Here is a 27240-nt window from a genome sequence, read left to right as displayed (position 1 = left end):
ATTAATTAAAATTTTCAGCATAAAGTGAGCTTAACTTCTGACTCAAAAGGCACTGACGTTCAACATTTACGGCTTAAATGAAGATAACCCTGCAGAGACGCCAAGCACACTCAAGACTACTCAGCTGCTAGTGGGCTTTCGATTATATTTTCATATGCATTAAAATAAAAATAATGGAAAACTGGGTCAAGGACCATTGACTAAAGGTCTTATTTTGAATATTACATTGTGTAGAGAGGTTTCCTTTTCAGAAATTTCATCCAAAAATCAAGTTGCAATTACTTGCTGTCTTGTAAGAGAATGATCACACAACTGGAGAGTACTTCCAAATACCCAGGAGCTGTGAACAACTGCACCCCAAGCAGATGTTACAAATGGAAATATGATTTGTCACCATTTACACAGGATCTCCAGTCATATTTATACACTGATGCTTATGTATAACAGAGCAAATAAACCAGCTACTGTGAGTCACTTGGACAGGAAACTTTTGAAATACTTAAGAGTTTTTTTTTTTTTAATTCTCACTTTGTTGCTTTTCAAAAACTCCTGGCTGGGCTCGGTGGCTCACGCCTATAATCCCAGCAAGGGATTACTTGGGAGGCTGAGGTGAGCGGGTCATGAGGTCAGGAGATCGAGACTATCCTGGCTAACATGGTAAAACCCCGTCTCTACTAAAAATACAAAAAATTAGCCAGGTGTGGTGGCGGGCGCCTGTAGTCCCAGCTACTTGGGAGGCTAAGGCAGGAAAGGTGAAGAAACACTTCTCATCTAGCTAGTATTAACATTATCTCAGCGATAAATATATCCCTCTGACTCATAACCCAAAAACACTGGAATTACCTCTGATACCCTGCCAGGGCCATGATGGAATGCTTCAAAACAAGCACAACTCTGCCAGAGAAAGGCACAAAAGTCCCAAAGTTAAGAGTGACCTACACACACTCTTGACACTGCTTCTCAAGTTACAGTGGCAACTTTTACATATCTAACCACAGCAAAGCAAGGATTTTACTTTGTCAGAAATGGCGGGGGTGGGGGGAATGCATTTTAGCATTTATAACTGATTCTTATACGTAGTATGAACTCTCCCAGTCTCTAATAAATTTCTAAATCTTTTTATCTAGAATCCTAATAGCCAGTGACTAATTTTCAGGCTAATAAAAAAGAGCCTTTAAAAAATATAGAACGTCTTTAAATAGGTTCAGCAAGAATTCTTAATCACTGTGTTACGTAGATGAAACTAAGGTGGCTGCTATATATATACACAAATCATATGATTTCCATTTCCATACAAATGACTTCACTTCCACCAAATCGAATAATCAGAAACAAGGACTAATGTAACTTGATGACCAGGGCAGTACAGCGGAGTGGAGATGAGTAAAGACTCAAGAGGAAAAACTTAGGCCAGGCGCAGTGGCTCACACCAGTTATCCCTGCACTTTGTGAGGCCGAGGCAGGCGGATCACCTGAGGTCGGGAGTTCAAGACCAGCCTGACCAACGTGGAGAACCCTGTCTCTACTAAAAACACAAAATTAGCCGGGCGTGGTGACGCACGCCTGTAATCCCAGCTACTCAGATGCTGAGGCAGGAGAATCGCTTGAGTGAGCCGACATGGCGCCATTGCACTCCAGCCTGGGCAACAAGAGTGAGACTCCATCTCAAAAAAAAAAAAAAAAAAGAATAAAAACTCAGAGATGTCACTTCTACAGAAAGACATGTACTGCAAGATTCCACTTACACGTGGAATATGAAATAGTCCAAATCATCAAAGCAGAGAGTACAATGGTGGTTGCCAGGGGCAAGAGAGGGAAATGGGAAGGTGCTGCTCAAAGGGTACAAAGCTTCAGCTTTGCAGGAGGAATGAGTTCTGGAGCGCTAAGGTCAATTATGGTGACTACAGTGAATAATAATATATTCTATGATTAAAATTTGCTAAGAAGGTACTTTTTTTTAACAGAGCTAGACTCTGTCTCACAAAATAAAATAAATAATAAAATTCTAATTCTTTGATTCTAACCAGTTTGTTGGTTTGCTTGTTTGTTTGTTTGTTTGTTTGTTGTTGAGATGGAGTCTCACTCTGTTGCCCAGGCTGGAGTGCACTGGCATGATCTCAGCTCACTGCAACCTCTACCTCCTGGGTTCAAGCCATTCTCCTGCCTTTGCCTCCCAAGTGGTGGGACTAACAGGCACATGCCAGCATGCCCAGCTAATTTTCATTAGAGATGGGATTTCGCCAAGTTGGCCAGGTTTGTCTCGAACTCCTGACCTCCAGTGATCCGCCTGCCTCAACCTCCCAAAGTGCTGGGATGACAGGCGTGAGCCACCGCGCCCAGCCCTAACCAGTTTGTTTTTAACTCTACAGGCACACAGTTCAGAGTTAAGTTTTTGGACAATGCAGAATTGAAGGAGACCCAGTTCCCGTGGGCAGGAGAGGCAAGGAGGGTCACTCTGCCCATGATAGAATGATTCATACACAGCGGCAACTGGTCTACTTCTGAACCGAGTGGGAACTGACACTGCAGGAGGCTTCGCAGAGCCACGTGTAGCCAGGCCACATACACAGATGAGCAACACACTGAGTGCACATAAGAGATGCAGATCATTGGCTCGATGCCACCACCAACTAGGGGACACAGTAGGTGACAGCTGAACACAGGTCGGCACTATGACACTTGAATCAAAAAGGTGTGGACGTTGTCCACCTGGGACTGCCGCCCTCGAGTAAGCAGAAGCTGCGTCTTCCATTATGCTCAGCTGGGATCAGTTGTTTAGGAAATGGGAACTGAGAGAAAAGAGTCAAGGAAATCTCTACTATTTCGTGGTTTAGTCTGAAAAAGTGATGATCCAGGAGTAAAATCACTATACAAATGACTACAATGTATTCAGGGACATGAAGAGGTCCTGAAAACAGGATGCTGATCGTCTGTTCTTCATCTCTGTGTGAAGGAGGAGGAGGGAGAACCCAAGCCCAGCACAGGAGCGGGTGGTGGAGGCAGACACGCTATGCATCAGAAGGAAGTAATGAATGTCAAACTTTTAAATCTGAAGCAATCTACTCAAAAAAGTTATATTATTTTCCACCCCTAAATCTCCATATAATTAATATAATTTTATAATTTTCTGTCTATCTAGGATGCAATTTTGCTAGAGACTAATTGCCCACACAAATTCCCTTCAACTCCAGTATTTATACAGAGTAATTTTAAAAGAAGCTTCTCCCCTCTACAAATAAAAAATAAAAACATGTAACAAAACAACAAGAAACTGAAAATCTAGCAATCGCCTCTAGTTACCTAAAAAGGCAAACTATCACTTTTCTTCCTGGTGGATAAGCCGCTTTGCTCCCCCAGTCAAACTCTACACGCCATGATACAGAAGTATATACACGATTCTTATTTTATCAGTTTTATCAGTATATATATTTTTCTATTACATGCACTTAGGTACAAGATATTTTCAGGATGCCGTTAGCTATCTCCATGAGGAGGTGAAGATTACACACAGAGGCCGGACGTGGTGACTCATGCTTGTAATCCCAGCACGTTGGGAGGCCGTGGCAGGAGGATTACCCGAGGTCAAGAGTTTCAGACCAGCCTGGCCAACATGGTGAAACCCTGTCTCTACTAAAAATACAAAAATTAGCCGGGCATGGTGGTGCACACCTGTAATGCCAGCTACTTGGGAGGCTGAGGCAGCAGAATCGCTTGAACACAGGAAGCAGAGGTTGCAGTGAGCCAAGATCGCACCACTGCACTGCACTCCAGCCTGGGCAACACAGCGATACTCTGTCTCAGAAAAAAAAAAAAAAAAAAAGATTACACTGTAGATATATCATCTTTTTTTTTTTTGATGTACCAACTTAAGCATAGAAATTTTAATTTAATCAGAGTAATATCAAATTTAACATGCCTACTCAACCAAAAATAATGACAATCTCATCTGTTTTGTTTGCATTGTAAGAATGAAGTCTAGTAAAATTCTCAGATAACCAATTATTTCAGGAATTCTCTCCAACTCTACTTACTTTTTTTTTAAAGACAGAATCTTTGTTGCCCAGGCGTGATCTCGGCTCACTGCAACCTCTGCCTCCCAGGTTCAAGTGGTTCTCCTGCCTCAGCCTCCCAAGTAGCTGGGACTACAGGCACCCACCACCACGCCGGGCTAATTTTTGTATTTTGGGTAGAGACAGGGTTTTGCCATGTTGGCCACGCTGGTCTCAAACTCCTGGCCTCAAATGATCTGCCCGCTTTGGCATCCCCAAGTGCTGGGATGACAGGCGTGAGCTGCCGCGCCCGGCTATGGCCAAGTCTTAAGATTAGGCCTGTGGAGTGCAGGCAAGAGTGCGGGGACATACACAGAACCAGAATGCTATTGACTGAACATTTGTTTCCCCCCTCCCCAAAATCCATGTTGAGGCTTTAACTACCAGTGGATGGTATTTGACTGACACCTTTGAAAGGTAATTGGTTTAGAGAGGGTCAAGAGGGTAGAGTTCCCATAATGGGATTAGGGTCCTTATAAGAAGAAGAAAGGAGCCTAGACCTCCCGCTCTCTCTGCTGTGTGAGGACACAGCAAGAAGGCGGCCGTCTGAAGCCAGGAAGAGAGCCCTCCCCAGAACTGGACCACACTGGTACTCTGACCTCTGACTTCCAGAATTATGACAAATAGATGTCTGTTGATTAAACCACCCAGTCTGTGGTATTTTGTTTGCAGCCCAAGCTGACTAAGACACGGGAAGATTAAAGTTGTCAGCTAAAAGTGAAAATATCTGAAGCAAAAGAAAAAACAAACCCACACCTGAAAATGAGATAAGCCAGGCTTTCCACTGAACTCTTCACTTTTGCCAGATCATTTAAGCACCCCGACAACACTCTATGGTGGCTTCTACTAACCTTCCCCTTCTCCAGATGGGGAAACTGTGGGGACCCTTCCCTCTGCTCTAAGGTACACTCACCTGGAGTTTCCTTTTCTTCCTTGAGAGGCTTCCCGTCCAGTCACTGATCCGTCGCATCCTGGCTTTGAGGGAGTCCTTCTTTGCAGTATCCTCAACTAAGGCTTTGGGCTTCCGACAGGGGAGAGTGAAGGAACTGTACTGGACGGGGTCCCTGTGTGCCACCCTGGAGGGCACATCAATGTCAGAGGCAAAAGAGACGCGGTTGCTCAGGCTGGCATGCGTGCCCATGTATTCATCAGAAAGACGGATACCTGAGGGGGACAGGCTCCCCAAGTTGGCATCTTTGTACAGTTCCCGAAGGGAGGAGAGGGAAGAGCTTTGGTTGAAAGGCTTTTTGGCATCACCAGGTGGGAAGCTGGCATGGAGGCTGGGGTCAGGCATGCCGGGGGCCAGGAAGGAGCCCTCAGCCTCGCTCAGCTCTCCAGCGTTGCCCCAAGGGGAGTCGTACCAGGATGACTCAGAACTCAGGGAGCTGCCTTTGCTGGACCGCAGGCGAGAGTCCGTGGGAGAGGGGCGATGGCTGGGCAGGGAATCGGTGCCAGACCCCCTCCTGGCTTCAGGCACTGGGGAGGTTTCTGATGCTAAGGTAGGTGAGTACCTCAGCAGCTGCACTGGCTCACTGGAGTCCTCTGCAGGCACTTTGCTGGGGTTGCCACCATTGTGGAACTCGACCCTTAAACACCCATCCAGCTTCCCCAGCGTTTTGATGAGCACTCTGGGGCTCTTGCGGTCTTCGCCCGGCGGGGTGGAGGCAACGCTCTCATTCCTCCCGTAGCAGTTGAGAAGGTGTCCGTTGCAGTCTCTGGAGGTGATGTGGTTATCTGCCGGCTCATGGCCAACAGAGTGGAAGCCGTTCTCAGTTGAGAAAGCAGCACTGATGCCCTGGAAATCCTTCCCTGGGGCATTTGTCCTGTGCGTGGAGTAGGCAACGCCTCTGGAGACCTTGCACGTGGAGCCACCGAGTCTGGATGCGTAAGGCTGGTTACTCTTAAAGTGAGAAAGGCAGCTTCGGGCCAGGGACCTGGACTTGTAACCTGCTCCGCTGCTTCCGTGACCCCATCCATGCAATGACTTTTCCTCTTTTGCATGAATCCCACGTATTTTCAGGGAGCAAGGAATTTGCTTAGCACCAGTGATAGTATTGCTATGATTTTTAGATCCTTGAAGGGTGTACTGACTCTCGGAGTTGCCCATTTTAACCTAAATTAAGAACAGTTGCATCAGTAAGACCGTGGCCTAAATTACACTCCATTATGACAGAACTTTTAAAAAGAATGTGCTGCATATTACACAGCAACTTTAGTGCCTGGAAGGACTCAAAGGAGTAGGGACAAGAGTTAGTCAGTAGAACAGGCTCTCCTTATTTTGAGAGGCTGCTCATTAGCTACACAGACAACACTGCACACTTGTCTGCTAGTTATTTTAAAGACATTATTCATTAGACAATATTAATTTAGAAGTTGAACAGGCATAAAAATCAGCTTATGAGAAAGATCTGCTTCAGGTGTTGGGAGACTTTGAACTAATGATTTTTTTTTTGTTTTTTGGGTTTTGTTTTTCTGAGACAGGGTCTCACTGTTATCATCCAGGCTGGAGTGCAGTGCTGCAGTCACGGCTCACTGCAGCCTCAACTTCCTAGGCTCAAGTGATCCTCCTGCCTTAGCTTCCCAAGCAGCTGGGACTATAGGCATGTGCTACCACGCTCAAACTCAGGCTTTTTTTTTTTTTTTTTTTTTTAAAAAAAGATACGGGGTCTCACTCTGTTGCTCCACGCTGGTCTTGAACTCCAGGGCTCAAGAGATTCTCTTGCCTCGGCCTCCCAAAGTGCTAGCATCACAGGTGTGAGCCACCACACCAGACCAAATTAATGATTCTTAAAGAGAAAAATCAGGGAAAGTATCTTTATTCTGTCAGTCTAAATACATAGATTTCAGTGATCAGAGAGATACAGTTTCATTATACATAAACTACTGGTAGAGCTAACATCTCTCCATAGTATTGTGAGAGATTTTTACTCAAAAACTACCACATTTTTATAACATGACACCAAGTGCCAGGCTCTGTTGGGGCTCTAGGAATACCACAAAAGAAGAAGGCCTGCAAGTCCTCAAAAATGAGGCTGAGATGAAAAATGGGGGAAAAAATAAGAGCTCTCATTTGGGAAAGAAAAACATTTTAATAAAACTAATCTCTAGAGCTTTTCTAAAGACTTCAGGTGTCTTCACTTTAGAATATGATGAGAGAAGTAAGTATGAAGCTGACTTAGAATAAGGGCATCAGAAAAATTTAATATTAGACTCTTACTTCCTTGTAAAAACCCCAGTTTGCTCAAGGAGTCTATTAGTTAAGCCAAACTCAAAGTGAAAAGGGGGAGAGGGAAGGAGGGAGGGAGGGAGGAAAGAAGAAACCATCTCTTTTGATTCTGAAATAATTTTTTTGAGGTGGGATCTTGCTATATTGCCCAGGCTGGTTTCAAACCCCTGGGCTCAAGGGATTCTCCTGCCTCAGCCTCCCACGTAGCTGGAACTACAGGCACAGGCCACCATGCCCAGCTAGTTTTTCACTCAAACCAGTATATCACTATTTTAGGTCAGTTGGAGGTGGTGCCCTTCTGGTGAAGTCTCCAGATATATTTAGTAGGCTGTTTATTTTTAATTCTTTTATATCTAAGAATGTGTAGCCACAAAACAGAAGTTAAATGGATTGACTTTTCTTTGGTGGTAATTATCAAATATTTTAAAATCAAAACCACTAGCCCAAATAATTAAATCTTTACTTATTACCTTAATCACAGTCATGCAACTTGACATGACCCCCAAGGCACATGGGTTGGGTTTACCTGAAGTCTAGTTTCTGCTCTGAGGGAGATTAGTGGTCAGTAGGCTTTACATGGTCTTGGGAGCAACGCAGCACATTTAACAAGCACGCAAAGTGAGTCCATGAAGTGAGCCTGAAAAACAGAAATGCAAGAAACCTCTGTGAAGCGTTTTACTCCAAGCTCCCACAAAGCCAAAAGGAAGGTTTAACACAAATTATAAGAAGAAACAACTGGTGTCCAGGATCACTGTCAAGGTAATAAGTGAAACGTCTGTGAACCGTGTGATTCATCAGGGTCATCTGAAGCCAGAACTGCCCATCCAGTCTTGCAAAGGCCACCAACTCAACACCCAGTCTTCAGTCAAATGCATGCCTTTGTTTCAGGGGAGACCGCTCCAGTGAGTCATGCGTGGCTCATCTGTCACCACAACCAGGAAAACAACTCTCAGTCTCACAGCGCTGCAGGAGCGTCGGGCTGGCGTGACGGAGGTGGCCCTTGTTCTCTATTTGACCAAGCAATAAAAACACAGCCCAAAATGTAACATCACACTGAATAGTCCTTGGCTAAAATAATTTGGCTTGTAGACGTTGACCCCATAAATGAGATTAAAAGCTTTCTTAAGCACATGTTAGTAGGGGCAAGAGGCCCCCCCCCGAGGGATAAGGCAGGGCTTCTGAAAGGGAGGAGGACTGGATGAGACGGGGAAGCTCCCCTCTGGCCATGCTCACTGCTGGATACGAAGCCACAGACATGGGAAGCAGAGGGGTGAAGGCTTAATAGTGAGTTTTTGTTCCTTTAAAAAAAAAATGTTTATTTGTAATTGTGGTCAAACAAACATGGATAACATAACATTTTTCATCTTACCCTTTTATTTTATTTTATTTATTTATTTTTATTATTATTTTTTTTTTTTTTGAGACAGAGTTTTGCTCTTGTTGCCCAGGCAGGAGTACAGTGGCGCGATCTCGGCTCACCACAACCTCCGCCTCCTGGGTTCAAGCGATTCTCCTGCCTCAGCCTCCCGAATAGCTGGGATTACAGGCATAAGCCACCACGCCCAGCTAATTTTGTACTTTTAGTAGAGACAGGGTTTCTCCATGTTGGTCAGACTGGTCTCGAACTCCCGACCTCAGGCGATCCGCCCACCTCAGCCTCCCAAAGTACTGGGATTACAAGCATGAGCCACCGCTCCTGGCCCATCTTACCCATTTTTAAATGTACAGGGCAGCAGTAAGTACACTGTTATACAACCATCACCGACATCCATCTTCCAAACTCTTTCCATCTTGCAGAACAGAAACTCTGCACCCATTAAACAGCAACTCCCCAGTCCCACAGCCCCTGGCAACTGTCACTCTACTTTCTGTCTCTATGAATTTGAGGACTCTAGATACCGCATGTAAGTGAAAGTATTTGTCTTTTTGCAACTGGTTTATTTCACTTAGTATAATGCCCTCAAGTTTCACCCCCGTGGTAGCAGGTGTCATACTTTCCTTCCTTGTTAAGGCTGAATAGCATTCTATCTATCTATCTATCTATCTATCTATCTATCTATCTATCTATCTATCTATATGCCGCATTTTGTTTATTCATCCATCCCATGGAGAGACACTTGAGTTGCTTCCACCTCTTGGCTATTATGAATAATGCTGCTATGAACATGGGTGTTTATCCCTTCCAGACCCTGCTTTCAACTTTTTGGGATATATATCCAGAAGTGTGGAAATGCAATAGCATTAGGTCATTCTATTTTTAATTCTTCGTCTTTTTTTTTTTTTTTTTTTTTGGAGACAAAGTCTTCTCTGTCATCCAGGCTCAGTGGCACAATCTCGGCTCACTGCAGCCTCCGCCTCCTGGGTTCAAGTGATTCCCTTGCCTCAGCCTCTCAGGTAGCTGTGATTACAGGCGCGCACCATTACGCCAGGTAATTTTTGTATTTTTAGTAGAGACAGGGCTTCACCGTGTTGGCCAGGCTGGTCTCGAACTTCCAGCCTCAAGTGATCCACCCACCTTGGGCTCCCATAGTGCTGGGATTACAGGCATGAGCCACCGTGCCCAGCCCTATTTTTAATTCTTTAAGGAACCGCCATACTGTTTTCCACAACAGCTGCACCATTTGACATGCTCACCAACAGTGCAGCAGAGTTCCAATTCCTCCACATCCTCACCCATGCTTGCTATTTTCTGTTTTTTGACAGTAGTCATCCTAATGGACGTATCTCATTATGGGTGTCAGTTTCATTTCTCCAATGATAAGTGATATTGAACCATCTTTTTCATGTGCTTATTGGCTATTGTATTGTATATCTTCTTAGGAGGATTCAATGGCAATTTTTTTTTTTTTTTTTTTGAGACAGAGTCTCACTCTATTACCCAGGCTGGAGTACAGCAGTGCAATCTCGACTCACTGCAACCTCTGCCTCCTAGGTTCAAGTGATTTCCCTGCCTCAGCCTCCCAAGTAGCTGGGATTACAGGTGCCCGCCACCACACCTGGCTAATTTTTGTATTTTTAGTAGAGACGGGGTTTCACCATGTTAGCCAGGCTGGTCTCGAACTCCTGACCTCAGGTGATCCACCCGCCTTGGTCTCCCAAAGTGCTGGGATTACAGGCGCGAGGCACCACACCCAGCCTCAGTGGTGACTTTTACAGTTAGTGGGAGGAGAAGAAAGACACCAGAGCTAGATTCTTCTAACAAAGCCAAAGACAAATCTGCCTGAGTCTATCCACACAGATACATTTTAAAATAAAAAAATAAAAAAATAAAGTCAAATACATTTTCCACTTGGCCATCAGCCAGAAATCCAATAGCTCAGCCTCTAATTAATGAGGACTGAGGTGCCTGCTATGCTGCCAACCCCCTACCTTTCAGTAGGCAGCTGTGCCACACATCTAAAAAGGGGATAGCAACCGCTAGACTTGCCACTAGAACCTGGCCCCATCTCACACATGGGGCTGGACCACAAGAAGCCCACCTTTTAAAAGTCCAAAACCGGCTGGGCGCGGTGGCTCACGCCTGTAATCCCAGCACTTTGGGAGGCCAAGGTGGGTAGATCACCTGAGGTTAGGAGTTCGAGACCAGCCTGACCAACATGGAGAAACCCCATCTCTACTAAAAATACAAAATTAGCCAGGCATGGTGGTGCATGCCTGTAATCCCAGCTACTCAGGAGGCTGAGGCAAGAGAATCACTTAAACACGAGAGGCAGGTTGCGGTGAGCCAAGATTGCGCCATTGCACTCCAGCCTGGGCAACAAGAGCGAAACTCCGTCTCAAAAGAAAAAAAAAAAAGTTCTAAACCTGGCTGGGCATGGTGGCTCAAGCCTGTAATCCCAGCACTTTGGGAAGCCGAGGCAGATGGATCACTTGAGCCCAGGAGTTCGAGACCAGCCTGGCCAAAATGTTGAAACTCCATCTCTACTAAAACTACAAAAAAATTAGCCGAGTGTGGTGGCACACACCTGTAATCCCAGCTACTTGGGAGGCTGAGGTGGGAGAATTGCTTGAATCGGAAGGCAGAGGTTGCAGTGAGCTGAGATCAAGCCACTGGACTCCAGCCTGGGCAACAGACACAGCAAGACTGTCAACTGTCTCTCAAAAATGATGATGATAACAATAAATAAATAAAGTTCAAAACCTGAGCCACTGCTCTACCTCAGCTACCCTTTCATTTTTTTAACTGAGGGAACTACAAATGGCCAGAGAAGCTGCTGGCTGCTGCCACTCAGACTGTCACAGCGAGTGGATCAGAGTGAGCCTTCATTTGTTTCCTTTCGTAAAGACCAAGGTCCAGCGATGACACTGGAGGCAAAAGGCTCCCGGCCTCTCGCTCCTCAGCCACCTCTCTTTGTCAGCCCTCCTGAGCTGCAGCACACACAGCACAGGCCCTGAGTTCGCCAAAACCAGAGCACAAAACTGCAATTGAGTGGCCAACTGTGTCAGCGGCTCATGGACACACAAAGAGGTCAGAATTCAAAGCCGCAGAATCGCTCCCAGGTGGAAGTTTCTGCCCAGCGGCAGGTTAGAACCTAAGCTCATCTTACTACTTCTGCAATTAAATAGCTTAATTGTTTTATTTCGTGGGATATTTCTAAAAACACAGGAGACCCCATCCTCTACTGGATGCTGTGCACTCAAGCCCTAGCACCTGGAGGCTCATGTAAGCACTCAGCAGACACCTGTGACAGCAATTCATGTGCTACACAGTTGATGGGGACCCCAGACCAAGGGTGGGAATCCTCCTTACTGGGTATGACAGAAAGACTGGTGTATCAACTCACAAGGATACATTTCCATAATTAAGATAGAGAAAAGCAAACAGGGAGTGACAGAAGTATAGAACAACATGCATTTTCACATGTGCACAATGCTGACAAAATGTGCAACGTTGGGTCAGTCCTGGCAGGAAAAAAACAAAAAACAAAAAAAAACAGCCTTAAACTGTAGGAGGAAGAATTTATCCAATATTTATGAGAAATTTATTGACAGGAAGGATAATCCCTGAGGGAAGCTAAGTAATTATTGTCCCCGAGGAGTTTGACAAGTTGAACAGATATTTATCTGTCATGCTTCAGCTATGATTTTTGTCTGGAAGCAAGGGAATATTTAAGGCAAATGTTCAGTAACCTCTGGCCCCCTGACTCCTTTATTAAAGGAATTTTATGATATTCCAGTTTAAAAACTATTTTAGTTAATAGAAAGGGGGCTGAAAAAATTAAACAAAAAAAAAAAACAGATTTCATGTAAACTCTTTTTTTAAAAAAGTACTTTAAAAGGGCCTGATGTTTACAAATAGCAAAAGTACGTATAGGTATAGTCACCCGCAGTAACCCCTGTGAAGGTATTCTAACCTGCAGGAATGGGTATGAGCTATAACAATATGTGGCGAGGCCCAGGGCTGGAAGAGATGTAATTTAAGTGAAGTTACTCTGGAATAATGTGGCACCAAGTGTGTGTATACTTAGCAAACATTTTATGCTGTGTACAAATATTTTTATAATTAGATTTTATTTACAGGACAATTATAATAAATATTGGAACTTTAAAAAACTGAATCACAATGACACAGACCTAGAAAAAAAAAAAAAATCCTACCTTTCATTCTGCATTCCCTCCAACCCCCAAAATCCTACCTTCCATTCTGCATTCCCTCCCAATCCCCAAAAATCCCACTTTCCATTCTCCATTCCCTTCCAATCCCCCAAAATCCTACCTTCCATTCTCCATTCCCTCCCAATTCCCCAAAATCCTACCTTCCATTCTCCATTCCCTCCAATCCCCAAAATCCCACCTTCCATTCTCCATTCCCTCCAATCCCCAAAATCCCACCTTCCATTCTCCATTCCCTCCAATCCCCAAAATCCTACCTTCCATTCTCCATTCCCTCCCAATTCCCCAAAATCATACCTTCCATTCTCCATTCCCTCCAATCCCCAAAATCCCACCTCCCATTCTCCATTCCCTCCAATCCCCCCAAACCCTACCTTCCATTCTCCATTCCCTCCCAGTCCCCCAAAATCCTACCTTCCATTCTCCATTCCCCTCCAACCCCCAAAATCCTACCTTCCATTCTCCATTCCTTCCAATCCTCCAAAATCCCACCTTCCATTCTCCATTCCCTCCAATCCCCCAAAATCCCACCTTCTATTCTCCATTTCCTCCCAATCCCCCAAAATCCTACCTTCCATTCTCCATTTCCTCCAATTTCCAAAATCCTACCTTCCATTCACCATTTCCTCCTCATCCCCCAAAATCCTACCTTCCATTCTTCATTCCCTCCCCATCCCCCAAATCCTATCTTCCATTCTCCATTCCTCCCCAACCCCCAAATTCTCACCTTCCATTCTGCATTCCCTCCAATCCCCCAAAATCCTACCTTCCATTCTCCATTCCCCTCCAATCCCCAAAATCCTACCTTCCATTCTCCATTCCCTCCCAATCCCCAAAAATCCCACTTTCCATTCTGCATTCCCTCTAATCCCCCAAAATCCCACCTTCCATTCTCCATTCCCTCCCAGTCCCCCAAAATCCTACCCTCCATTCTGCATTCCCTCCCAATCCCCCAAAATCCTACCTTCCATTCTCCATTCCCTCCAATCCCCCAAAATCCTACCTTCCATTCTGCATTCCCTCCAATCCCCCAAAATCCTACCTTCCATTCTCCATTCCCTCCCAGTCCCCCAAAATCCTACCTTCCATTCTCCATTCCCTCCCAGTCCCCCAAAATCCTACCTTCCATTCTGCATTCCCTCCAATCCCCAAAATCCCACCTTCCATTCTCCATTCCCTCCCAGTCCCCTAAAATCCTACCTTCCATTCTCCATTCCCTCCCAATTCCCCAAAATCCTGCCTTCCATTCTCCATTCCCTCCCAATTCCCCAAAATCCTACCTTCCATTCTCCATTCCCTCCCAATTCCCCAAAATCCTACCTTCCATTCTCCATTCCCTCCAATCCCCCAAAATCCCATCTTCCATTCTTCATTCCCTCCCAATTGCCATTCACATGAGTATGCTCTGTAGCTTTTTAAGTAAAATTACAAAGAGTGGAAGTTTTTCTTTTTTAAAAGTGTGATCAATAACCACACCAGAAGTGTGCAGCAATGTGGAGGAATGTCCTAAGTATGCCATCACAATCCCAACAGCCACTGTCATCTACTGAGTCCCAGGGAAAAATAGCTTTCAGGAGGAAATTCGAGATTTACCTTTCCTTCATTTGCCTTTAGCCTGGGCTTGATTGGATGAGTCAGATTCCCAAATTCTCTAGTTCCATGTGTGTGGCATTTATAGCAAAGAAAACTAGAATCATCCGCCTCTGCTTTGTCTTTGGACTGAGGCCCTGAGCTGGCTGCCCAGATGGAGCAACTGAAGGGGACTAGGAGGAAACCCTCTGGGTGGGCAGATGGTGCTGAGCAGAGGCCTGCGAGGAGGGCGGGGGCCCGGATCCGGGACAGCAAACAGAACAGAGCCACTGCAAAAAAGCAGATCTACAGCGGGCCGAGACCGTGAGAGGAAGCGCAAGTGCTACTATCAGGAGATACCAACAGGCTTCACGTTGCTCCAGAGAGATTTTTATACTAAACTAGGACCCTCCTCCTAGTCCCAGGCAAATACTTCAGATAGTGACAAGAGCCAGATAACAAAAGGGCTAGCCATCACTAACCATAACAATATCTACTTGGTTTTCTTTATTTGGGGAGGGTAGGGGACAGCTTTAACCACTAAGGAGAGGAGTCTCCGAATTCTGGTCTGGTTTGCATCAGTGAACTCAGGTTAAGCCCTGCTTCTGTCTCTCAAATAGCATGTGAGACTTTGGGCAAACTGCTCACGCTTTCTGAACTTCATTTTCCTCATTTGCAACTTGAGGATAAAAATATCTGCCCTACTACCTCACAGACTGAGAATCAAGTGTGGAAATATATGTGAAACCGTCTAAAATACTGTGAAATGCAACAGAGTACTATTATTAATTTGTAGTTATAAGTCTAATTTTGTATGTTATGATATCAGATCTTATTATAACTGCTGTTTCAGGTCTATCATTACCTATTCATTATTCAATAATGCAACACAAAGTATTATTAAATTTTAAAGTCTGATTTTGTATATTGTGACATGGGATCTTATTAAAACTGTCATTTCAGGTTTTTCATTACCTATTATTAAATTAAACATTATATATAGACATAGATATAAATTTAGAATCTTCTAGGTTTTAGCATTTGATTTTGATCAATTCCCCCAAATTATGACAGCATATAAAACTACCTAATTTGCAAGCAGTCTATCAAATATAAAGAAAACCAGTGACACAAACCACACACTCTCATTAGTAGATACTCATGTTAGAAAATGTAAGAAAATAACCTGAATGTACATTGAACTCGTACAACCTTAAAGCAGTCATTCTCAACTACGGCGATTTTGTCCCCCCCAAGGGATATTTGGCATGTTTAGGAATATTTTTGGTTGTCACAACTGGGGTTTGCTACTGTCACCTAGTGGGTTAATGCTGGGGGATGCTACTGAACTTCATACAACATACAGGACAGTTCGCCACAACAAATAATTAATTATCTGGCCTAATATGCCAATAGTTCCTAGGCTGAGAAATCCTGCTCTAAAGTTTTATTATTGTCTCTATCACTAAAAATATTAAAACACAGGACAAATGTGCCTAAAAATCTAAAACAAAAGCATTCAACTCTGCTAGGGATCCAAACTGACTAATAAACTGTGTAAATCCTGCCAGAATCTGTTTCTCTCATCCTGAGTCAATGAACTACACTCAGAATGCATGAACTGAATACCAAGACCTGAAGGAGCTCATTTCTAATCACAAGAAGACTTGAACCCAATGTATATAAAGAGGCAGGCAAAAGGAACATCTGGTCTCCATAGGAATAATGCTTAGGAAGAGTAATCCTTACAAATAAAGTGAGCAGAAAGCAAGCTGCTGTGAAGGGCCTCAGAAGCTAAGCTTCCATTGTTGGGCCTCACTGGTCGTCTTTGAATTCAGCAGGACTCCTTCCAAATGCATATTAACAGATGAATAGATAGACCCATCTGCAGCGAGGAATGCCCTCCGAGCAGGATCTCCGCTGACAAGCATGGCTGGTATTCAACAAGGGGGAAAGTCATAAATTCCACAGAGACAATAGCTCAGCTTTTTGTCCAGTTCATCACCTTAGTAAGTCCATTTATCACAAGGAGGATCTCGGCACTCACACCTGTTTTAGAAAACATCCCAACATCTGCAGTATGGCTTACGGAAGGCTGATCAAGCCATGGGTCGTGGCCCGTTGTTGGGTCATGAAATCCATTCAGTGAATTGATACCAGTATTTTTAAATGAATAGAAGAGAACAAAATAGAGCAGAAGAGAGAATAAGCAGAACAGAAAATAGACGAGTGAATCCCAGTAGGAGTAAAATTTGTTTCATGAAACTAAATTCTTGTGGGTGCTTGTGTGTTTGTCAATACACTGGGTTGGGAAGTAAAATGATATCTTCTTGAGTCATGATTTTTTAAAAAATGTTTTAAAACCTGACTTATAAGACCACAAGAGGTAGTTTTGTCAGAATGGGACATCCATTCTAATAAAATCCAAGGACAGCCAAGCTCTGAAGAGTCTCAAAACATTTGAAAAGTCATTGTTGGCCGGGCACGGTGGCTCACGCCTGTAATCCCAACATTTTGGAAGGCCAAGGCAGGCAGATCACTTGAGGACAGGAGTTTGAGACCAGCCTGGCCAACATGGTGATATCCATCTCTACCAAAAATACAAAAATTAGCCAGTTATGGTGGCTCACGCCTGTAATCCCAGCTATTCAGGAGGCTGAGGCATGAGAATCACTTGAACCTGGGAGGCGGAGGTTACAGTGAGTGGAGGTTGTGCCACTGCACTCCAGCCTGGGCGACAAAGTGAGACTCTGACTCAAAAAGAAAGAAAGAAAACTCAAGGCCAGGTGCACTGGCTCACACCTGTAATCCAGCACTTTGGGAGGCCGAGGCCGGTGGATCACATGAGGTCAGGAGTCTGAGACCAGCCTGACCAACATGGTAAAACCCTGTCTCTACTAAAAATACAAAAATTAGCCGGGCATAGTGGGAGGCACCTGTAATTCCAGCTACTTGGGAGGCTGAGGCAGGAGAATCTCTTAAACACAGGAGGCGGAGGTTGTAGTGAGCCGAGACTGCACCACTACACTCCAGCCTGAGCAACAGAGCAAGACTTCGTCCAAAAAAAAAAAACGGGAAAGGGAAAGGAAGGGAAGGGAAGTCATTCCCGAAGGCAAACACTTCGGATAGAGACAGTAAGTACCAGATTTTTTTTTATTTTAAGATGGCCCATCATTAATGTGCACTCTGGACACCACAGATTAGGCCCATGGGCTTCATCCTTTTGCACTGCACAAATTTAAAAAAAAAAAAAACACACACACACATTCATTGGACATTCAGCTTCTTTGCAGGAAATTTAGGAACAACCCAATAAGGAAGACAACCCAACAAGTGGGTCTTGGAGGATGAGTGGGATTCCATTAGATGAAGAAAGGAAAGAGAGGGCCATACGCAGTGGCTCATGCCTGCAATCGCAACACTGTGACAGGCCAAGGCAGGCGGATCACCTGAGGTCAGGAGTTTGAGACCAGCCTGGCCAACATGGTGAAACCCCTTCTCCACTAAAACAATACAAACATTAGCTGGGTGTGGTGGCAGGTGCCTGTAATTCCAGCTACTTGGGAGGCTGAGGTAGGAGAATCACTTGAAAATGGGAGGCGAAGGTTGCAGTGAGTCAAGATCACGCCACTGCACTCCATCCTAGGCAACAGAGCAAGACTCCGTCTCAAAAAAAAAAAAAAAAGGAAAAGGAAAAGAAAGAAAGGAACTCCAGGGAACAGAAAATGGCTTGTGCAAAGACACGGTGCTCCATAACCACTTGCTGGATCCCTGAAGGACTGAATCCACGAGAGAATACATGGAGAAAGACCCCAGCTCCTTCAGGGAAAGGTGTGAAGGGGGTGCAGGTCCTGAGCACCAGGGTCAGGGACAAAGTTTGGAGAGAGGAGGAGGTGAGAGGGAAAAGGCAGGCTGAGGGAGGGGAAGCTAAGGGAACCTTGGACAGGCACCTGCCCATCCCCTTTACACCCTCCCCTACCCACTGTTCCCAGAAACACCACGGCATGACCATCATCCTCAGGACACTTTGGAACACCCTCTGGGAAAGGAGTCCACAATAGCCAATAACTCAATGTCAGTGTGGGCGGCAGTGTTGGCCCAGGAAGAAAATGTTCAAAGTACTGGCAGAAACTTGGGGAAAAGAAGTGAAATGTAAAAGTTCCACTCAACAATTCGACACGAATGTTTGGAGACTCTCCCATATACCAAGCACTGTGCTGGGTACCATGAGGGGCATAAGTGTAAGAGACAGCACCATCCCTTCCCAAAGGGGCTCATCAGCTTGTGTGTAGAGGGAGAGAGATTATAAACCGTGAAGCATTTGGAGAATCAGTAAGACAGCATATGAAAAGCCAGGCACGGTGGCTCACGCCTGTAATCCCAGCACTTTGGAAGGCCGAGGCGGGTGGATCACCTGAGGTCAGGAGTTCAAGACTAGCCTGATCAACATGGTAAAACCCCATCTTTACTATAAATGCAAAAATTAGCCAGGCATGGTGGCACATGCCTGTAGTTCCAGCTACTTGGGAGGCTGAGACAGGAGAATTGCTTGAGCCTAGGAGGCGGAGGTTGCAGCGAGCCGAAATGGCGCCACTGCATTCCAGCCTGGGCGACAAAGCAAGACTCCGTCTGCAGGGGGACGAGAGAGAATATGACAACTTTAACAGCATTAAGTTTATGAGAGAGATGGTGAAACCAGCAATCCCACAAATATCACTGGTATGTTTTTGGAATGTCAAGTAAATTCAGTGGCCCAGCTATACGTGAGCCATCGCAGAAACTGAAAATATTTCAGGGAATTTAAACACACACACACTTTCAAGCAAAATTACAAAATCAAGGAGCTTCTCTGAACCTATTCTGGTTCAGGGGCTGCCCAATAAAAATTTTGTTTTTTAATTTTTTAAATTACAGAATCAATATTGTCTAAAATAAAATAATCCTGGATAAGATAAAATATTTTCCTTACTTTTATTTTAGAAATTATTCAAAAGGATTTTACACATTCTCACCGCGGCTCTTTGAAGCACGTTTTTTTTTTTTTTTTTTTTTTTAATATATCAAATGTTCAGTCCCACTCTGCCCTTTCTCCCCCGTCTACTTCAAGTCTCAGCTAAAACTTGTCCAACATCCTGGCCTCTATAAACCTCGTGGTCCTGTTCTGGTGACTACCAGACCAAAGATTCGAAAGACCTAAAGCTGTTAGCATGTCTTTTAAATGGCCCTCTTTTGTAACTTTCATAAACATGAGATTCAAAACGGTTGGCGTGACTTTTAAATAACCTGTCGTTTTTAACCTTTCGGAGCTTGAGCGACTCCACAAAGAGCAAGCTTAGGCCCGGGGATGCACTTCCCAAGGTTTCCATCAAAACTTCAACAGAATCATGCGCTGGAATCTCAGACTGCAACCACACAGCTTCTCGCTGACTACGGAAACCTGCGTGGATGTAGGGTCCGAGCTTCAGTAAATCAGAAGCAGATATCATCCTCCTAAACCCCAGTCACATTCTGTAACCAAAATCTACCACGGTCATTGTACCAAGTTATTCTTGGCAAAACATTTCTTCATTACGCACTGTTCCATTTAAGTTAAAAACTGAACAGGGCTTAAACCACACATTTTTTCCTCTCGTCTAAATAGGTGCTTTCCCCATCCTCATAAAATGTGTAACTATTCTACTTCAACGAGGGTTTTTGCCTTATTGGAGAGTCATTTTTAGAAATGTATGTCTTAAGGCTACAATGTAGATTGTCCCTGAGGGCTGCAGGTAAATTAACCAATCATTGCTGAAATTTTCCTTAATTCATATGAGTATTCACAACAAACCTGATAAGATTTTTAGCTAACAACTTCACAGAAACTTTCAGGAAAAAAGAAATATATACACACACACACACACACACACACACACACACACACACACATATATACACACATACACTAGTTGGTATAGTTTAAATTTCCTAATTTATAGAAATTTAACATTTTTTCATATCCAAAGCAGACGAAACATGGATGGAGGGGGAAGGGCCTAATCTGTTCTTTTTTTCTGAAACGGGAGTCTCGCTCTGTCACCCAGGCTAGAGTGCACTGGCGCAATCTCAGCTCACTGCAACCTCTGCCTGCGTGGTTCAAGCAATTCTCAGGCCTCAGCCTCTGGGATTACGGGCACATACCACCATGTCCAGCTAATTTTTGTATTTTTTGTAGAGATAGGGTTTCACCTTGTTGGCTAGGCTGGTCTCAAACTCCTGATCTCAGGTGACCTGCCCGCCTCGGCCTCCCATAGATTACAGGCGTGAGCCACCACACCTGACCAATCCGTTCTTAACGCTGGTGTGTGCTGGGGTACCCTGGCACAAGAATCCTCATAGGTTGCATAATCATCCCTGTTTTACAGAAAATAACTTCAGCCTCCAGGGGATAAATAATTTGGCCAAGATCACTAAGAGGCAAAGGTAGGAATCAAACCTGGATATTTTCAATCATTTTTTTTTTTGATTGCCAGGGTCTTACTGTATCACCCAGGCTGGAGTACAGTGGTGTAATCATGGCTCACTGTAACCTCAAATGCCAGGGCTCAAGTGATCCTCCTGCCTCAGCCTCCCAAGTAGCTGGGACTGTAGGGTTGCACCACCATAACTGCTAATTGTTTTATTTTATTTTTTATAAAGACAGGGTCTCACTATGTTGCCCAGGCTGATTTTCAACTCCCGGGCTCAAGGGATCCTCCTGCCTTGGCCTCCCAAAGTGCTGGGATTGTAAGTGTGAGCCACCACACCAGGCCATTTTAATGCAGTGGCTCATGCCTGTATTTGGAGCACATTGGGAGGCCAAGGTGGGAGGATCCCTTGAGCCCAGGAGTTTGAGACCAGCCTGGGCACAATATAGTAAGATGCTGTCTCTTTAAAAAATAAAATAATAATTTTAAATTATTTTGTACTTCTTAATTCAAAATTATTCCTTTATTTCTTTTTTTTTTTTTTTTTTTTAAGTACAATTTAACTTTCAGGATTCCCTTTTAAAAGAGTGGTTGTGGCCGGGCACGGTGGCTTACACCTGTAATCCCAGAAATTTGGGAGGCCAAGGCAGGTGGATCACTTGAGGTCAGGAGTTTGAGACCAGCCTGGCCAACATGGTGAAACCCCGTCTCTACTAAAAATACAAAAATTAGCCAAGCATGGTGGCGGGCACCTGTAGTCCCAGCTACTTGGGAGGCTGAGACAGGAGAATTGCGTGAACCTGGAAGGTGGAGGTTGTAGTGAGCTGAGATTGTGCCACTGCACTCTAGCCTGGGTGACAGAGCAAGACTCCGTCTCAAAAAAATTAAAATTAAATGGATAAATAAATAAAAGAGTGGTTGTGGTTCTGATCAATCTATGCCCCTTTCACAAATCAAACATCTTAAACGTCCTTCTCTAAGGGTATTTTTTTCCTCCAGGTAACAAAGGCTTCCATGGCTGGGGATGAAGAGGTAAGAATAAAATGAAAAACTAAACTTTTAAGTTAACCAAGGAGCTTTATGGTTACAATTTAGTTATCCCAGTCTACTGCCTTACAAAGAACATTACGCAAATGAGAATTTTGTTTTCTTGATACTATAAGCTTCATGGTAATTGTCTTCAATAATAATTATAACTTAGAGTATGCCTGCCAATGGCTGTGGGGGTGGGGCATGGCCACCAAGAGAAAGGGAGAGCAGAGGAGACACTCAAGACCACAGAATAACCAAGGCGCATCTTCCTGAAGCTCTGATTTCATTTAATGCTAAGTAATTTAAATATTATGTCCATAATAAAGAAATATGTATCATGGCAGGGACAGTGGCTCATGCCTGTAATCCCAACACTTTGAGACGCTGAGGCAGGTGGATCACTTGAGATTAGGAGTTTGAGACCAGCCTGGCCAATACAGTGAAACCCCATCTCTACAAAAAAACGCAAAAATTAGCTGGGGGTGGTGGCACACACCTGTAATCCCAGGTACTCGGGAGCCTGAGGCACGAGAATCACTTGAACCTAGGAGGCAGAGTTTGCAGAGAGCCAAGATGGCACCACTGCACTCCAGTATGGGTGACACAGCAAGACTCCATTTCAAAAAAAAAAAAAAAAAATATATATATATATATATATATATGTAATATATAAAATTTACATTTTTAAGATAAAGTATAGAAGTTCAACGATATTTAGCATTTACATTAGGTTGCTTCTGCTACAACAAAGGAAGCCTTTCCCAGGGAGGATACATTTTCACTGATTAAGGCAATAAATGTTTACTGAATAACAACTCTTTGCTAGACACTGTTCTAAGCTCTGGGGATACAGCAACAAACAAAACAGACCCCCATCCAAAGAAGTATCCCTGCTCTCATGGAGCTTATACTAAAGTGGAGAGAGATGAACAATAAACAGTAAAAATAATTTTTTTTAAGACAGAGTCTTGCTTTGTCGCCCAGCTTGGAGTGTAGTGGTGCGATCTTGGCTCACTACAACCTCCACATCCTGGGTTCAAGCAATTCTCCTGCCGCAGCCTCCCAAGTAGCTGGGACTACAGGAGCCCACCATAACGCCCAGTTAATTTTTGTATTTTTTTTTAGTAGAGACGGGGTTTCACCGTGTTGGCCAGGCTGGTCTCGAACTCCTGACCTCAAGTGATCCGCCGGCCTTGGCCTCCCAAAGTGCTAAGATTATAGGTGTGAGCCACCACACCCGGCTGGAAAATAATTTTAGGAGGTGATAAGCACTTTGACAAAATAATAAAGAAGGAAATGGGGGAGGAAGCAACGTGGAGGGGAAGGATGCTGCGATTTTTAAAAGGCGAGGAAGACTGGCTGAATGGTGACACTTCAGCAGACACTTGCAAGGAGGAGACACCAAGTGAGTTCTGGGGAAAGGGCACTGTGGGCAGGGGCAACAGACAGTACAAGTGCCTGAGAGGCAGGGCTCAGCATGGCCGCAGCACAGCAAGCAAGGGGAAGAAGGGCAGGAGAGGTCAGAGAGGGGCCGCAGAGCCAGTGAAGGCAGCCTTGAGGGACAGTTTAAGAAGGACTCTGGCTTTCACATTGAGGAAAAAAGTCATAATTAGAGGGTGTGATAGAGAAGGCTCATTGTGAGACATTTTAAAAGGATCTGTGTGGCTGCTGTGTGGATCTGGATTGTCAGCAACAAACTGGAAGCAGCAGGGGGACCTGCTAGGCTACCAGAACGATGCAGGGGAGAGGCGGTGCACCCCAGCTTGGGTGGGGGTGGTAAGGGAGTGGGGTGGTAGGGGAGGAGGCTGCCTCCGGACAGAGCTGAAGCTCCAGAGGGCTGAAAGGAGAGCCAGCAGGACTCGAGGGCAGGTGGAAGTAAGTGTGAGCGACACCAAGGATGACTCCACGCTGTTGCATTAAAGCCATGGGAGAATGGGGACGGCAGAGTAGAGCAAGTTGTAGGGGGCAAGATGAGGAGTTCAGTTTTGGACACGCTGGGTTTGAGGTGTCCACTGGATACTTAAGTGGTAACACCAGTCTGGAGTTCCGGAGAGAAGTGGGCTACTCCCGCACACAAAGATGGTATTTAAAACACAAACTGGATGAGCTCTCCATAGGTAAACAAAGGAAAGACATGAGGTCCCAGGAGGCCCTGGAGCACCTTGACATTAAGAGGTCAACGAAATGAGGAGAAGCCCATAAAGGAGACAGAAGGGGCAGTCGGTGAACTGAATTAAGAGGAACCAAGAAACCGGGCACTGTGGCTCATACCTGTAATCCCAGCACTTTGGGAGGCTGAGGCAGGCAGATCACCTGAGGTCAGGAGTTCGAGACCAGCCTGGCCAACATGGTGGAAGGAACCACGTCTCTACTAAAAAAAAAAAATACAAAAATTAGCCGGGCTTGGTGGCGCATGCCTGTAATCTCAGCTGCTAGGGAGGCTGAGGCAGGAGAATCACTTGAACCTGGGAGGCGGAGGTTGCAGTGAGCCGAGATTGCGTCACTGTAGTCCAACCTGGGCAACAGAGCGAGACTCCGTCTCAGAAAAAAAAAAAAAGAGGAAACCAAGAGAGTGTGTGGCATCTAAAGACAATCGGGAAAAGGATTTCAGGGAGAAGACTGAGCCACCATGTCAAATGTTTCTGATTCAAATAACAAAAACCAGAACAAGCACTGCATTTAGTAGGTAGGTCTGGCATTATGCAGGTCCCTGTGAACAGGACAAGGGCAGAGTGGGGTAGAGAAAGATGGACTGGATTGAGTTTGAGGATGAGGTCCATGAAACTGAAGGGAGTGAATACAGACAGCTCATTCTAACAGTTTTACAATAACGGGGAGCAGAGAGGAATCAGATGCTAGTGGGAAAGACAGAGAGATCAAGAGAGCTTCATTTGATGTCTATGTGTGTATCTTCAGGAAAAATTCCAGCACACTAATGAGAATTAAAGGGAAAATGTGATTTGGTGTAGAAAGAGGGACTATTCCTAAAATGTCCTAGAACGGGTCAAAGGGAGAGGAATCACACGCACAAGAGGAGGTGGCTCTATAGGAACTGCCCCTCCTATCACAGAAACTTCAGAAACGTTTGAGAGGCACCAACATCACATGCATGCAGTAGGGTGCCAGGATACAGGAGCTCCAGCTCCAGTGAGAAACTCCTTGATTACCTGCATGTCACTGTGTTGTCTTGTCGTTTCTATTTTTCCCCCTGTGACATTTTTTAAAAAGGTAAGTGACGGTTACTGTTAGTTTCCTGTTATTTCAGGGGTCTTGTTATTATTGTTGTTTTATAGTTAACTTGTCTGGCTGTTTGGGTACATTTGTGATCATCCTACCAATTTTCAATGGAGTGTGTGTGTGTGTGTGAGTGTGTGTGTACACGTATTCCAAGAATGTATGGACTTTCCATGAAATGCTTTACTCTCCAGTGCCTCCTCATGTCATGAGTTTCCTCGGTTCACTACTGTGTCTGTGTATAAAGCTTACTTTCACTTGTCTTTAAGATGCCTTTTTCCACCTTCCAGGGGTGGCCAAGGGCAACCTGAAAACAAGTCTATCTTTATTCTCTCCACTTGGTTTCTTCTCATTGCCTTTAATCATATGGATTCTAGCTTTTGTCTTTAAAAGCTTGCAAACTCCATCTCTCCTTAGCCCTTCTTCACATCTCCATTTCAGAAATCCGACTCCAGCAATTCTGCGACTATAGAGACGGGTCAGGGTCAAGTACAGAGGCAGGATACGGATTATTCTCACTTGCCAGTACTTGAACCACACCCAGGATTTTTTAACCTTTATTCAAGTCCTAGGAACACCCTGAATCAACTGCATCCCGACATTATCTGTGGGACCCACCGCATCCCTTTCCTTAAGTGTAAATGATAACTTGGTCTATCACTTTTTGTGTAAAGTTTACTTTTCCAAAAGTGCATCACCTTGGCACTAAAGCCAGGCCTCATCTGCTGTGTTTCTGTTCCTGTCCAGGGCTTCTTTTTTGTAAGGCAAAGAAGTAAGAAAACCTAAACTGTCTTCTATTGGAATGTGACTATAAACCAAACAAAACCAATCTAAGACTGAAACAGGAAGACACTGGCAGATTAAGTCTAATCCAAGCCGCCTTATCACATAGGTTAGGGCGACAGTCAGAGAGCTGATGGTCACAGACTGAGTGTACGGCTTTGAATTTGAGCAGGCTATGAGAAAAGCAAAGCCCTTTTCTCTACTAGAGCTTTAAACAGTCCGGTAAACCAAACCAACAGACAGGGTACCAAACACGTTTGGTAAACAGGTAAGTAAACAGATGAAAGAAAGAACCAAAAAAAAGAGGAAAAGAAGAAGGAAGGATGGACGAGGGGAGGAAAGGAAATGTATGTGCATGTAGGCTGGGCGAGGTGACTCACGCCTGTAATCCTAATACTTTGGGAGTTCAAGGCGGGTGGATCACTTGAGATCAGGAGTTCGAGACCAGCCTGGTCAACATGGTGAAACCCCATCTCTACTAAAAATACAAAAAAAAAAAAATTAGCCAGGCGTAGTGGCAGGTGCTTGCAATCCCAGCTACTGGGGAGGCTGAGGCAGGAGAATCGCTTGAACCCAGAGGTGAAGGTTGCAGTGAGTTGAGATTACACCACTGCACTCCAGCCTGGGTGACAGAGTGAGACTCTGTCTCTTAAAAAAAAAAAAAAAAAAAAAAAAAAAAAAAAAGTATGTGCATTTGTCTGTAGATATATGCACACATATGTATGCATCAGGATGTGCCAAAGTTTCCCCAATTAAGGAACAGGTAGAGTAAGAAAATGACTAATAGGATACCTGGAATTTCTTTCCAACTGGGTAACTAACCATCTTTATGGCTTCAGACAAGTCGCTTCAGTTCTGTGCTTCTTCAATTGTCTCCTTTGAAAAATTGCCTGAGGTCCATTTTCAGCTCTAATGTTCTGTCTCTACAATACTATCGACTATAAAGACCTTAAAAATGAGTGTTCGATATGTTTCCTGAGACACTGATGTTGAAGCCTCCTGATATCTGTAAGCCTGTTTTAAGTAGAACTGAGTAATAAAAAGATATTCCACCCTGTTATTGGAATTCAACAGTCAGACATTCAGGTTTATCTACTACCATTATTATTACTTTTTACTATCTTTAATAGTGCTGCTATTTCTTTCTATTCCATACCTTTATCTTTTTTCTAGCCCTTCTAGTAAAGCTGTTATTACTTTCACGTAGAAGGCACACTTAATTTCAAAAAAAAGATGCGAATTATTCCTTTAAAAAATATCCAAATAGACATTGTTCTTCATGGCTCATATT

General features: G+C 44.4%; 1 protein-coding gene across 9 annotated transcripts in view; it reads right to left on the bottom strand.

Moving 5' to 3' along the window:
- The window catches only part of TIAM2 (TIAM Rac1 associated GEF 2), a 272290-nt gene that overhangs the window by 124616 nt on the left and 120434 nt on the right, over nt 1-27240 (bottom strand). For all 9 annotated transcript variants that reach the window (XR_012433556.1, XM_045390320.3, XM_045390326.3 and 6 more), the window contains 2 exons: nt 7802-7912; nt 4963-6162 (listed from right to left, as the gene is read on the bottom strand). Coding sequence is in view for 8 of the 9 variants with exons in the window: in XM_045390320.3 (XP_045246255.2) it covers nt 4963-6156 (1194 nt within the window). In the remaining variant the exon portion in view is untranslated. The remainder of the gene's footprint in view (nt 1-4962; nt 6163-7801; nt 7913-27240) is intronic.

The sequence above is a fragment of the Macaca fascicularis genome, chromosome 4 (genome assembly GCF_037993035.2).
Source record: "Macaca fascicularis isolate 582-1 chromosome 4, T2T-MFA8v1.1".
Lineage (NCBI taxonomy): Eukaryota > Metazoa > Chordata > Mammalia > Primates > Cercopithecidae > Macaca > Macaca fascicularis.
Note: the sequence above shows the minus strand (reverse complement) of the source record. Positions and strands in the feature narration are given on the sequence as shown.